Here is a 15,112-nt window from a genome sequence, read left to right on the forward strand (position 1 = left end):
CTCTTCCCTGCAGCTTTCTGTGAAATCAGTGAATATATGAAGCAAGTCTAAACCATGCCAGTAATCTCTGAGGCTGGAGAAGGGCTAAATAGCATTACAGCTACAAGGAGTAAGGAACAGCTTTTAGTCTGTTTACACACTCCATGGGCCATGAGCTGGCCCCTTAAAATATTCTTCAGTGTCGCCTATTTGCATTCCTAGTTCATATTCCTGGATGGAGATGATACAATACAGCTGTTCAGTGTTGGGGCCAAATTAGACTGTTTTAAAGCATCTAGAAGGCCAAACAGTTCATTTGACTGTCTTGACTGTCCTTAAACATACAATTTTTTTTATATGTAAAAAATCCAGCAGAAAGGCCAATTGAATTAAATCCTTTCTTGTTTCAATACTTACTTAAATTAACAGAGTTGTTTATGTTTTGCTTAAGTATGAAAGGAGTTATTCTAGTGTTTAAAAGAAATGCTATTTGCAAACAACTATAAAAGATCCTTGCTGGGTCAGCTGTTAAAACTTTCCCAAGTTCTGTGGGGACTGCAATGACATAAACAAAATTAACCTAAAGGGAGCTGATTTAACAAATTAATATATTAACCACACTCCTGCTAATATCTCATTCTACATATATTAACAGAATTGCACCAAGCCCTTTTCAGGTGACGATAGCCCACTGACCTAAGCAGTACTACCCTTTTCTGTACCATTAAAATGGCAAGCAGAAGAATGCTCAAACCTCACGCTTCTAGGGAGAAAAGGAGGTGAAGGTAGTACCTGCCCCTGAGGCCCAGTCCTGCTGAGGAGACTGTTTTCCAACACCCATCTTTCACATACATGTTACATGCATTGCACAATTAACTGGTTATTTGCAGAATTACCTTGAGATCAACTACACATGCAAAATATCTATCATACCACAGAAAATTCCAACCAGCTATAAAGTTAGACCTTGAAAATGTGTACTAAACTTTATACCTGGTTGCTATCCAGCTTTCATTTCTATATGTAGTAGGGTCTCCCCTATGGCTGAGAGCCCTGTTAGCTGATGCGTCGCCCAGCTGCAGCGCTGCACCGTGTCCAGCCAGGGGTGGGAGTTCCACAGTTGAGACAACTCTCAGTCCCAGAAACTGCAGATGCTGGGTCTCAGGAACACCTTGTAGCTGGCAAGACCCAAAGTCCCACATCTTCAGACATGGGTCCCTGCAGCATGCCTCCCAGTGCCAGGACCCAGCTGTGTCCCAGCAGCCACAGAGCACAGCTGAAATCTACCAGCCCCCAAGAAGAGCATGGCAGGGATGCTGGGAGGGTACAGCAGCTGTAATCTTCTTGCCTGTACAGGGAAAACCTGGGCTCAATAAGGTGCAATGGGATCTAATGCATGAAATCACAGTCATGCCTTATGCTATGCATATGTGGCATAGCAGTAGACACAATTGTGTGGACTGCACATTAGATCTCATTAGGCACATCTATGAGGCACTACTGTGCAGTTGTTACTGTGCATTTATTTAGTACTTGTACTAAATAAATGAGCAGCAACCAGAGTTATTGTGCAGTAAGCACCAGTGAATGCTGTTTAAGAGACACTACTGTGCCATAGCCTAATAATACTGCACAGCAGGGTATTAGTACTGTTAGTGCTGTGATGCACTACTGTGCAATATTATTCGGCTACTCTGCAATCAACATCTCATATAGATGCCCATTGTGCCTTTACTTGCATGTTTAGAGGGGCCCAGAGGTACCACACTGGTGTGTGAGCACTGGTACCTCTTGGAACTAAAGTGAGCCACATGCCAAACTTTCTCTGTTTGGTGGAAGACTTTGAACAAACAATAGGAGACTGTTTTGGCTCATAGGTCTTAATCCAAAGCCACCTCAAGTCAATAGGAAAATGCCTTAACTCAGGCCCCAGTGGTGCTGAGAAACAACCTTCACCCTCTACCAAGACAAAAACTTCAATAGTATTAACCATGATAGGGTTCTTTTCTTGCATAATTTAACTTTAAAAATTTCCCACTCAACCAGTCTTAACAGAAAACATTCACATCATTCACATGTTATTAATTTTTCCACAATCACTGCCAACTGAGAAATATGAAGAAATCATATTCTGTTCTGCTTTCTGTTAACATCTCTCAGCAAAAAGCTTTGTGTGGTACAGGGATTTTGTCTACCTCACAAACTGGTGTCACAGAAAAAAGGAATGAAAAAAGCAACAGCAATCTTTCTAAACTGTAGACGTGAAGTTTGAACAGGGGACATTTCTTCAGGCAGCACATTTTGCTTTAACCATATAACTAGTGAAAGAAAGCTTACAGAAAAATAAGTCAACTTAGGGGACTGGATACTCTGCTGGGTAGAGTCAAAGGTTACTAACGCTTAAATGCACCCCTGGGGATTTGACCCTTGATTCTATGCCTGAAAAAAAAACCTGTACAGGAACCAAACCCTCTATTTAACTCACAGTATAAGTGGGCTTTATTTACTTCTCTCAAACCATTGATTCCTTATAGTTTAGTGATACGTAAACACTGGACTTTTTAATTTACTTTTTTTGAACTGATGCTTATACTACTTACACTAATGAGGGGTGAAAATCAAATAAATAATAAAACCTATCACAGTTACATTAATAACACTTTCTATAATTTGGGGTCAAATTAGATGTGGTTCCCAGTGATTTAATAACCATTATTTTAGTATCTGAAAAATCAAAAGGTCTTTAATTATCTTACATTTCTGCTCTGAACGTTTACCTGGGGATCTTTATAGTTATCTCCTGTAAATGCTACACTGCATCTAAGAGCAGTTAGCATTTGCATGGTCTGAACTTAGACATAAAGATGATTGTGTAAGGGCAACAATTTTGCTTTTTTCTAATTTGTTTCCACTGTCTTCTTTGCTGCTTTATGTTGTTGAGTGTGTCAGTCAGTCAGCTTTTAGTAGCCTAGATTGCAGGGTATGTTTCTAGTTCGAAAATGGCACTCAGTCCCTCTGGGGGGAGAAAAAAACAACTTGTCTGATTTTGAGAGACTTTGAGGTACAGCTCTGACCAAATGAAGGCTGCAATTCTAGACTCCATTAGCATTAAGAACCACTTATCAGATTCTGCAGCTTTATTGCTTTCCACCTGGCCTAGATTACTTAGATTCCTAAGCATACAATACTAGCAAGGACAGTGCCATAACCCCTCTTTGTTTTACAGAGCTATACAACTATATAGTACAATAATGCAGGAAGTGCCATACTGCCATCTACAGACAGGAATACCCCTAATATAATTATTCAGTACTCAATTTCCCCACAGCTAAGAGTCAATTTATTCTAATTTTCTTCCTCTAACATTGATGAATCACAAACTGTTTACATTTCAATGCCTCAGCCAAGCATGAACTTCTAGGCTTTTAATCTCTACAAAGTTATTCTACACAGCTTAGAGCTACAGCGAAAAAAAGAAAGAAAAAAAAGTTGGTGGGGGAAAGGGAGAAGAACGAGATAGAGTGCAAGCAAGAGAAAGAAGCTAAAAACGTTGCTTTACCTGTCTAGTATGTATGGGACCTGGAGTCTTGAAACCTCCTTGACAGCTGCATTCAGAGACACTGTAAGGGTCCGAGCTGCTTGAGGAGCATTTGGAGAGTGAATCACAGCCCACCACAAAGGTGTTATCTAGAGGCAGTTCCTGAATGACATGGTGCTTCTTAGGGGGCACAGGAGTTTCAGGTTTAATTTGAAAGGTAGGCTGTGGAGAGGCAGACTTGTAGTGCTTTGCTAAATCTGGGCTGTCAGGCTTAAATGTGGTTGGTGTGGTGGCCCAGTTATATTTTCCCATAGTCTGTTCTTCTAACTCTACAGGAATGTCTAAAGTACCATTTATATGCTCATGGCCAGGATCATCAGGTTTAGATTCTTCAATTGTCACAAAATTTAGAAGGAGACTTTTGGGGGAACGTTTCTTTTTCTTCTTTTTTTTCTTGATCTGCCGGTTCTCTTGGTTTGGGGAGACCCATTCCCCACTTTGCTTGCTTTTTTGGACAACCTTGTGCCGAGGTGTCTGGCGGCATCGTACCAAAGCAGTGACAAAAATTACCAGAATAACTGTCATGGTGCCTGCAATGATAGCAATGATGATCTTGACATAGTCATTGGTCTGTGGGGTTATCTCACCATCCCCAACATTCTGGCCCACTGGTGTTTCCATGTTTCTGCGTACAAGCTCTTGCACATATGAACCATTAGTAACAGTCTCATTCACAAATAAATGCACCAGTGCTATTGTATACAGTGACTCTGGCTGTCCTAAGTCATTGACTTTTATTACCAGCCTGTGTAAGCCATGATCTGATGTTATTACCTTCTCTTTCAAAGTGATATTGCCTGTTAACTGATCAATTGTAAACAAACCTCTTGAGTTCCCGCCTATAATACTGTAGCGGAGTTCTGCGTTCATCCCTGTGTCATTGTCAACTGCAAAAACTTTAGTTACCACAGAGCCTGAATTGGTGGATGTTGGAACTAAATCATAGGAGAAGTTAGAAGAAGGGATAACAAAAACAGGCCTGTTGTCATTCACATCGACTACATTAATAGTCACCTTGGCAGTTGAAGAACGTTGCAGTCTTCCTCCATCTACAGCCTTCACCAGGAAAGTGTAAGAACTTTGTTGCTCCCTGTCAAAGGTAATATTTGGTCTTATTACACCAGTAAGTGGATCAATAATGAAATTATCTCTGCCATTTAATATAGAGAGAGTGACAGCAGCATTCTCTCCAGAGTCAGCATCAGTAACTGTGATAAGCCCCACTGTCCCATACATGGGCAGATTTTCTGGCACATAGAAATTATATTCATTGTGGGTGAAGGCAGGGCTGTTGTCATTCTGATCCAGAACAGACACTGTAACTGTAGCATTGGTCTGCAACGGTGGCATCCCATTATCCTTAGCTAGAACAGTGAAGGAATACTTGTCCTGTTTTTCTCTATCCAGCTTTCTCACTGCTGTCAGAATGCCTGTGCGGCGGTCTAGGTTGAAAATAGGAGGTGCATCTGAGCCCAACATATAGCTGATCTCAGCATTGCGTCCACTGTCTGCATCTGTAGCACTTATCTTAGTCAGCTGGGTTCCAGGAGCATTGTTCTCAGGAATGGAAAGTCCTATTACAGGCTGTGTAAAAACCGGGGCATTGTCATTCTCATCCTTTATTTTAATCAGGAGCATTGCAGACTGATTTAAGGGAGGTTTCCCTGAATCAGAAGCCACTATTTTAATGGCATATTCCCGGGTAGCCTCATAGTCTAGAAATGTCGCTGTCTCCAGCAGAAACTGATTGTCAAACACTGGCTTTAACCTAAATGGGACATCATGGTCAGTGAAACAAGTAACCTTTCCATTCAGGTCAGCATCTTTGTCCATTACTGTAATCAAGGCAATTTTTGTATTGAGTGGGGCTTTCTCAGACAAAAGCACAGTCCCATTCACTGGATTAATGATGTACCTTGTGTCTATTGATGGTACATTGTCATTAATATCTGTGATATTTATTGTCACTGTTGCTCTTGATGGAGTTGAGCTGCCATCACTTGCCAAAACAGTCAACTTGTGTACAGGAGATTCCTCTCTGTCTAGTGGCTCTTTAATTGTGATAAGACCAGTGGTGTTATCTATGGCAAACAGCCTTCTGGCCAGATTGGAGATTTGATTGCTGAAAGAGAAGAGGATCTGTGCATTTGATCCCAGATCTGCATCAGTGGCATGAAGCTGTGAAACTGATGTGCCCACTGGAGCATTTTCTGGAATGCTAACTTCAATATAATTTTCCTTAAAGACCGGGCGATTGTCATTCACATCAGTAACTGTAACTTGTAGGATAGCTGTACTTGATCTTGGAGGGTTGCCACCATCTTCAACTTTAATCTTCATCACATAAGTGTCCTTCTGTTCCCTGTCCAGGATTTGTTGGACAATAAGCTGTGGCCACTTGTCTCCCTCGGGTGTTTCAATTATATCAAGTCCAAATACATTTTGACCCTAGAACAGACACAGAAGTAGAACATCTTTTATTATGGAAATGTATTTAACAGATATATACCTCCTTATTGCACATAATGATTCTCAAGGTAATTTAGATCTCTACATGCATATCTATACTTTTACTGAGACATTAGGCCTTGTATTAAGGCAAAAGTTGTGTGTTGTCTGTGCTACTGTACCAGCAGATCTTGGAAGGAATTCTGACTTTGAAAATCAAGCTTCCTTCTCCAGCTCCTCTCTTGTTCTAGGGAAAAATATTTCAGAAGATATAGGTTTCTTCCCATGTCATGCTTAACTAGTGAGTGTGAAGAATGGGGAGGCAGACAAGGCTAAGCTACACTTCATCCCTTATTCACAGCAGGAGTAGGTCCAGAAAGCCAGAGCTGTCTTCCATATGAGGTCTGGACTATGATTTAAGCAAAAGGAAAGGAGGACTATATTTCCCCATTCAACAAAGCACTGTAAGCATGCAATCTGCAGCCATTAGAGAAAAAGAAACTTGTACCATATTGAAAAGTGGATTACCACATAATTTAAGCTTCAAGTAGCACAATCACAAGTAGTCATGTTAGGTTATTAGAAATACATGAAAATCAGGAAGAATTATTCCTCTTTTCATCATGATGTATTTTATATTTGCAGTGAAAATTACATTCCAAGTGTGAAAATAAGAGGCTTTTTCTCATGAATAATATCATTGGACTATTACATCTATACTTTGAATAATGAGATCCTGTAATAGGGTTTGGTGCACACTTTATGCCCCTGTTACAGTGAAGCAATGCATAAATATGTGAAGATATACTGTACTAATAGAGCTTCTGTTTAATACCCTAGGTGGCAAGAGTCATCTTAAAGTAATCTGTTATGCTGTAGGGAGAACACTGGCATCTGTTTCCCAGTGTTAGTGCTAGTGTCTCTCTGGGCATGCAGAGGCTGGGAATCTTGTAAAGGCAGCAGACATGTCCCCAGAGGAGAAAGAAGTGATTAGCATTGATCAACAGCAATCTCGCTGACTGATAAAAGAGAGTGTTGATAGGTTCCAAAGAGAACCATGCCACCCCAATTTTGTCAGAAGGATGGGCGGGGTAGATGAAAGTGTGGGCATATATAAGGTACAGGCAATGGATATTTAGGATTTTATATGTTTATTTTTAAGAACATTAAGGTCTCAGGTCTATGACATTTGTAATAAAAAAACCTTTGTTGCTAGCCTAGTTCTTGATGAGTATATCATGGGCCCAACTTTGCAGGCCTTTCTCATTTTGTAGTAACTTGATAGATAAGCAATTTATTGGACTTAATAGCTAGGGACAGACATTACACATAAACTGGTTTAAGTGACCAGAAATTAGTTTAAATCTGTAACAGAACAGATGTCCAGTGCACATAAACCAGTTTGAGAATGGCTGAAACCGGTTTGAGATAAACCTGGTTGAATGTAGTATCAGACTTAACTGATTTGCAATGTCAGACAGTTTATGCAATGTCTGTCCCAGACACCTTCCTGGTTTAAGATAAACCAGACACCCCCAACATTCCAGTATGTTCTCTGGGCTGGGCAAGGCTCTCTGCTCCACAGCACGGCTGGTCCCTCCCCCCTGCTCCCTGGCTGGAGCTCCAGCAGTGACTGCAGGCTACAGGCATCTTCCTGGCTTCTCCCACCCCTCTGCCTTACACCTCTCAGCATTAACTAGCAGACTACATGCTGGCTACAGTCTGTGCTGCGGGAGACAACAAAGGCAGATTGGCTTTTTGGAGCTAATCAACAGGTAGCTAGTAATGTCCTTCTCTGGAAAAGCTGTTTAAGAAGAGCTTGAACTAATGGAGAGTGAGTTTGTTTTCTTAATGGGTTGAGAAACACTGAGTTAGGTATGATAAACATTCCCTGCTAGGCTGCTCAGGACGATGGGGAACATCAGAGGTCCTGCCAGGGCTTGGCCATGCCCCCCTCAGCTCAGCCCTGTGGAAAGGAAGAGAGGGCTGCTCTAGTACGCCCCAGCTTCTAGGCTGAGCCACTGCAGGCATGTGCCTGAATTTTTGCATTCCGGAGGGGATGTCGCTGTGATTACAAACCAGTTTAGCCTAACCAGGTTATACTAACCTGTGAAGATTGAATCAATTCAGGCTCAGGCTTTTTGAATGTCTGTCCCTAGCCAATGAAGACACTTGCATAGCAAGATGTACTGAGTATGCATTACAGCAGCAAAACTTTCTGCTATCACTTGAATTTCTTTGCTCTAACTTCTGCTCAGAAACTGATACAAAGAGCATATCTCTTTAGTTTTAGAGGCCCACCCATGGCTCTAGATATGCTCAATAGGTTAGTAAAACCATTTTTATAGTTGTCTTTATAACCAAAATTAACCAGAGACAATTCTCCCTGCCTCTACCCTGATGGTTGTCCTTATTATCAAAGCTTAGGCAGATTAAATTGTTTTTTGCAATATGTCCTAAGTGGCAAGCCATTTGGATTACTGCAGACCCAGGAAAAAAGGAATTCCAATAGATAAGGTCCTTTGTTAGTAAAAATATACCTTGTACCTTGCCACCCAAAGTTAAATCAATGCCTTTACAGGCCTAATTCTGTTATTTTATGGAACCACAGATCATCTGCTGAAATGTTTTGCTTGGAGCTGAATTTGAACCTGTATGTTTGAGTACCCATTTCTTTTATGGTAAAGCTAAAATGTCCTCATTTCAAGCAATCTTTACCAGTTCTACAGCATTAATCAATCTGCATGTTTCAACCAACAAAAATCTACGGTAGAAACATAGTTTAGATGTCTATCCTAAAAGTTCTAAAAGCAAATGTAGATCTTTCTTCTTCAATGGAAGTGTGGAGATATTAGTCCTGCTTAGTCATATTTGAATAAAATTCAATATCCCTTTCTCCAAAGGGGTGAGCTTTTCAATCAGTGACTCCATGACAGACCTCCTCTTTATGAATTATATGTTTATCTCTTCCCTCAGTGCTAAGGTTTTAGGAGTACTGCAGGCACTTTCACTTGCAAACAGTTGTTAATTTTGACTAAGTCTCTTATTTGTTGCAGAGATGCTAAGTTACATATACTGGGTTTTTTTTCCAAGACAGATTTCTAGAAAAACACAGCAGAAGAGAAGGGGGGAATAAAAAATAAAAAAGCTATCCTTCAGTTCTTTATTTGCACACAAACTGACAGATGTGCATTGATTATTCTGTCATTAACTCCTGCAACTACAACAAACACTATATACAGACTTTTAATTCATTAAGCTAAATACTCGATTTAGCTTTTCTATAACTACCACTTATTAGACAGGACACATTTTTCATTTTAGTATATAAATCTCATTTAAACCATAACTTCTATTTTCTGTCACTAGCAATTGATTACTAGGGAACAGAATTAAAAAACACAAAAATAAAACCCTCTGTTAAAAATATTAGTTTTTTTTAACATAAACCTTCGTGGAAAACCCTACCATATCAAAATATAATGGGGATTAATTAAATACAGAGTTCTATAGAAATACTTCTAAAAACATGGCACATGCAACAGAGATTCAGAACTTTTAGATGGATTTCTGTAAACTGAGTTAACAGCAAGTTATAGAATATTATACATTCATTTTAAAGTTCTATAGGAAAGCTATTATTCCTTATTAAACTATAGGAATGGATCTTTTCATATAGATTATTTCCACTCACTCCTACTCTTTATTCCCATCCTTTTTATCTCCACTAGTAAGTTAGTAGACTTGGTCCCAAGTTGCATAATTCAGCCCTTAAGGCAGAATTGTACGATATTAAAAAAAGCAAAAAACCCCCCAAAACTTACAGAATTTTAGAGAGGCATATTTCTGCTATGCAGTTCTTTAGATTGTTTAAGAATAATTTGGAACTGTCAGGGAAGCAATTTTCCTAAACAGCTGTAAGAAAAGGCACCATTCAAAACTCACACTTGTAATAGACCTATTTTATATTCCTATTAATAACTTGAACACCCATTGAAACTCTGCAAGTACACATAAAAGTAAGTTTACTTTATGGATTAAAAACTACATATTAAAGTGGAAAATATTATAAAAGTAAGAGTCAGTTCAGTGAAAATAATAGTTAGTACAGATTATAAAAAAAGCCAGTTCAAGAGATTCTAACATTACTTATTGCTTACATTAATAGAATTTTGGACCGTATCATTAAATCACACCTTAGCACACATCTGTCTTGGATATGGAAAATTCTGCCCCTTATAATCAAATTTGAAAAACAGTTGAGCATACAACTACAAGTGTACTTTTTAAGAATTTATAAGACTGACTTATTTTGTCACTGATTTCAGTGGGGTCAGGATTTCATTTAGGGTCAGGTTTTGTTATATGCTAAATAGTACTTTGGTCACCAAACTCACCCAATGAATCACTAGGATCACTTCTGGGATGAGTACAGATTTTCAAAACTCCAAGGAGGAATCACTCTAATTTACACAGTTTTCTGTAAGCGACCTAGGATAGATCAGTAGCAAACATGACATGTTTGCCCTTTGGTGGGGGGAGGGGGAGAGCAACACAGGCTGCCTGCACTTGTCGAGGCCGGCAGGTTAGAACCACTCTGAACACCTGCCAACATGCCCTGTGACCTCCTGGGGCTGCCTGAGAGTGCTACCCCCAGCCAAGTGCCAGACCACCCCTGACTGGCTGCCAGGCACAGGCAAGCATGCCCCCAACCCTCTGCCACATCACTGCAGACCCTCCCCTGCAAGCATCCCTAGTCTTCCAGAAGAACCCCAGAGCAAGCTACCTCTATTGTGAGTTGTATGTGCCTTCTATGTCTCAGCCTGCTCGCACCCCACCATGGCACAGAGACCCAGGAGAAGTGGTGTGTCCTGCTTGTCACCTTGCACAACTCTTGTGGAGACTGCAGGACATCATGCACACTCACATGAACATGACCCATCAGCTGGTCACCATGGTATGCAACTTCATGCTGCTGAGCAAGCAGCTGAAATCCCAGGTGGGGTCACCCACTGCATTCTGCACCTGCCAAGAGTTCTAGACTGGACCACCAAGTCTCACATGGCCAATAAGAACAAGGCTATGCAGGAATCCATGGATGTCAGAGTGCTCTGGCACCAATTTCAGACCATTGAGCACTGGTTCTGGGGCCACATCACCAGCAACACCTGGTGGAAATGAATCATCCTGGGCACCTGGGATGACAAAAAGTGGGTCCAGACCTGCATGTACCAGGCCATCTTCATTAACAGCAATTGCTCAGCTGGCCTCCAACACTGTGCACCAGGACAGCAGCATACAGCCATCCCTCACTCCAGAGAAGCAGATGGATATTGCTGTCACAAAGCTGGCCACCCCCAGCAGTTACTGCTATGTCACCAACCAATTCAGCATGGGAAAGACCACAGCTGGAGGGGCCGTCTAGGAAAGTGGCTTGTCATCCAGGACATCCAGACCACCCACTTCATCTGCCTTGTCAATCTGCAGGAGATACTTGCTGTCTTCTGTCTGCTGCATGGACTTCTCCAACTGTATGGGGGCTATGGACGGCACCCACATTCCCATTCTCTGCCTGGCCCAGGCATTCAACAATTACAAAGGCTACTTTTCTGTCAACCATCATGGCCATTTCACTCACATCTTTGCCAGCTGGATGGGTAATGCCCATGTCTTCCACAACTCCCCATTCCCCAAGTTGACAGACAGCAGCTGATATGCTCCTGGGACCCCATAGTTCATTAATGGTGACATCACCTTCCACACACACACTCATCATTGGGGACCTTATTTACCCCTCCTACCCTGGCTCATGAAGCCTTATGGGAAGCAGGTGGACCACCAGAAGGAACACTTCAAATATTGCCTGAGTAAGTGCTGCATTTTGGTGAAGCATATCTTCAGCTGCCTCAATGCACACTGGTGAGCTCTCAGAATGTGCCTCAAGGTGGATGAGGAGAACCTGCCACAACTCATGGTTGCTGTATGTGTCCTCCACATTGCAAGACTGGGGGGAGGACTTCCACAAAGACTGAGCAGAGAATACATGGTGGGTACATGTAACACAGATACGATGGAGAGAGAGTGAGTCCCCTCTGATGTTGGGGGCACTGGCCATGCACAGTGGCAGGCAGTCTGGATGTGCAAAGCCCTAGCTGGAAAACAACCTCACCCTTGAGAACTAGGAGCTTTCCCCAGATAAACAGGACTGGAGGGGTTTAAGTGCTTGTGCCCTGGAAACAGGCTATGGATCTCCTTTCCAGGGCTCCTCTGGCCATGTGTTCTGGGAAGCATTGTCCACAATCCAGGTTGCCTGAACACTGTTCCCCTTCCCCTCTCCGCAACCCTATCTCCCATCTGGTGCACAGACCAGGATGCAGGGAAATGAGACGTGAGGAACAGATGTGGCTCCATTTAAAATGTTGCACCTATCAAATTTTTCTTGTTTTTAATAAAGCAAAGCTGTTGAACATTTCGTTTGTCTAAGCTTGGTAACTCTTCACATTGAGACACACAAACAAATCTTTGAAGGGGACACAAGAGGTGAAGAGATGAAATAACCTGGAAGAGACAATTAGAATGGGGAGGGGGTGTGGAGTCAGGGGAAATATCACAGGGGCCAAGCTCAACAAACAAAACCTTGGAAGGGATGCATGGGGGCTTTAGACCTAGCACTTATTACCAGACTCAGGATTGAAGACCAGGGACTTCTCTGTGTATGATCCAGACAGGTGGGTGATCCTGGACGTGCTGTCCATCTGAGAGACCTGTGTGGGAGCACTACTTAGGTCCTGGCATTTCCCTGGTAAGAACTGGCTGGGGCAACAAAGCTCTTACACTGCCCCCACCCCCATCCTTCCCTTACAGGGGAGGCATTTCAAGGCTGTCTGTCTGCAGGAGCAGTATTTCACTTATTACATTTCCCTAGTGAAAGCTGGCCAGGCCTGGAGGGATGAGATTTACCACTGTTCTCAAGGGAATGCTAGCCAATATACCATGCTCCTGACGCAGGACATGATCCCTCAGGAGGTGCTTGACTGCTAGAGTGGGGGCAGGGTGGGGAGTCATCTGCTGGGGAAGCCTGAGTTGCCATTCAATATGAAAACCCATCTCACATGCTATCTGTGACTCTTCTATGCCATGCTGACCCCCTCAGATGAGTTTACAATTGCCATCACTACTAACACACAGAACACATGACCTGATCTCGGGAGAGGTTCCCCAGACCCCAGATTTCTAAGAAGAGTCCTACCATGTACCACTCTTGGCTTCCCAGAACCCTTCTTTTACTTTGAATACCCTGGGAGGGAATGGAAGAGGAGGTGGGGGTTGCTTTCAGGGGGTGGGGCGGAGGGGAGGGCAGCCTGAAACTGTGATGGGGCCATGACTGCAAGGTGGGGAGGTTTCCCTTTAGGGGTCAATATATTGACTGCCTGCACCATGCGAATAGGAATGTTACCCATGGATTTTCCCCAAGGTTCAGATCAGAAGGGAGGGAAAAGTGCTGAAGTGCCACTTGTAAGCCTCTCCAGGTACATAACTTGGGAGACACCCTGGCCACGGGACATGAGTGGCTGAAATAATGCTTCCCATGCAGGACTCCTGCCATCACATCAATACCTTTCTTGGAATGGGAGGGAGGGAGGGAGGGAGGGAGGGAATGGCATTATTCATCAAGGGGAAATTTTTCTCATTACCGCTGTCCTGTAATTATAGGGCTACTATACACATACAAATGCCCCTAGAGTTTCTCATACATAGTTGCTTGTTATCTCCTGTCCCTGATTTCAGTGTCCTCTCTGCCACCCAGGTCTGTGGCACTGCCAACTGAGGCAAGGCACCAAGTGCCCATTTTGTACCCGTTTTTTTTTGGTTTTTTTTACACTGTATCTGCAGAACTTAAACTCATTTAGTACCTTTCTGTAAGGCAAGGGGGAGGGGAAGTTATTTCAGCACCACTGCTCTGGCCGGCTGGAATGAGGCTCAGGTTTTCCCAGGAGATTAACATGGTCCTGAGAATTAGGACAGGGAGATGTGGTTTATGTTCCCACAGAAGGGGAGATGTGCTGCTAACTGCCCAAGGTAGGGGACAGCCAGGGGAGAAGGAGGCTGGCACCTCAGCTGCAGTCATGGGAGTGATGGGGGTGGGAAGGAAGAGGGTGGGACTGGTTTGTCAAGTGCTGAAAGAAACCTCTAGAGAACTTAGTGGCCTGGGTAGGGCAATTCACCCTCCCCCCAGATGCATCTGTAGCAAAACCCCGTTTTTCTTTTTTAATAGAAACACACACACACAATATTTTTTTTATATGCATGCATTCCCTTCCCCAATTATTTCTGGCTTTTCTTTCTCTCCCTCTCTATTCCCTATAGACAAGCATAAGTGAGCTCAGACTTGGATAAGCTTTAACATTTTTATTTGGGTAACAAGTTTTTGGTTTTGAATATCCACTGTTTTATATTGTATTATTATTAGGTTTGTATTAATTCTTACTGTTGTATATTGTATTATTAACATTTTTATATTGATTTTTATTCTTTCATATGGATATTGTATGGTTTAGGCCTGTGTTTGTAAGTGGACCAAAGTCATGTCAAGTTCCCATCTTATATGTCAAGTCTCCATCTTGTGTCCTCTGCCCGGGCATCCCTTGTGTCACAACTGTTTGAGTCACGTACGCCTCCCATGTAAACAGGTTACCGGATGAATGAGAGTGATTGGGAATGACTGAAATACAATGGTAGCAGGCCTCTACTGAATGGCCTGTAACAGCTGGGCCATCACCTTGCATTGATTCATTCAGGAACCATGGACCTCACCCAGGAACAGAGACAAGAACCCAGCATTTGAAAGACAAAAGACCCTGCAGAACCAGCAACCCGACCATTGTACCCCACCATTACAGACAACCAAAACTGCACATCCCTGCATGGAGCACACATGGGGCTGACCCTTGCCTGGGCATGCCTCCTGTTACTAGGGTCACACAAGGTCTGCCCCTATAAAAAGGGGCAGTGAAGACAGACCCAGTGGGATGCCCTCTCCATCTGGACCAGCACCATGCCAAACCACCTATCCACCCAGAGGCCCTG

The 15,112-nt window shown here is 42.6% G+C and overlaps 1 protein-coding gene across 3 annotated transcripts in view; it reads right to left on the reverse strand.

The window, feature by feature from the left end:
* The window catches only part of PCDH11X (protocadherin 11 X-linked), a 1,731,112-nt gene that overhangs the window by 1,409,546 nt on the left and 306,454 nt on the right, over positions 1-15,112 (reverse strand). For all 3 annotated transcript variants that reach the window (XM_019521370.1, XM_019521369.1, XM_019521371.1), the window contains one exon: positions 3,539-6,025. In XM_019521370.1, coding sequence (XP_019376915.1) covers positions 3,539-6,025 — 2,487 coding nt within the window. The remainder of the gene's footprint in view (positions 1-3,538; positions 6,026-15,112) is intronic.

The sequence above is a fragment of the Gavialis gangeticus genome, unplaced genomic scaffold (genome assembly GCF_001723915.1).
Source record: "Gavialis gangeticus isolate Ggan-Ray unplaced genomic scaffold, GavGan_comp1, whole genome shotgun sequence".
NCBI lineage: Eukaryota > Metazoa > Chordata > Crocodylia > Gavialidae > Gavialis > Gavialis gangeticus.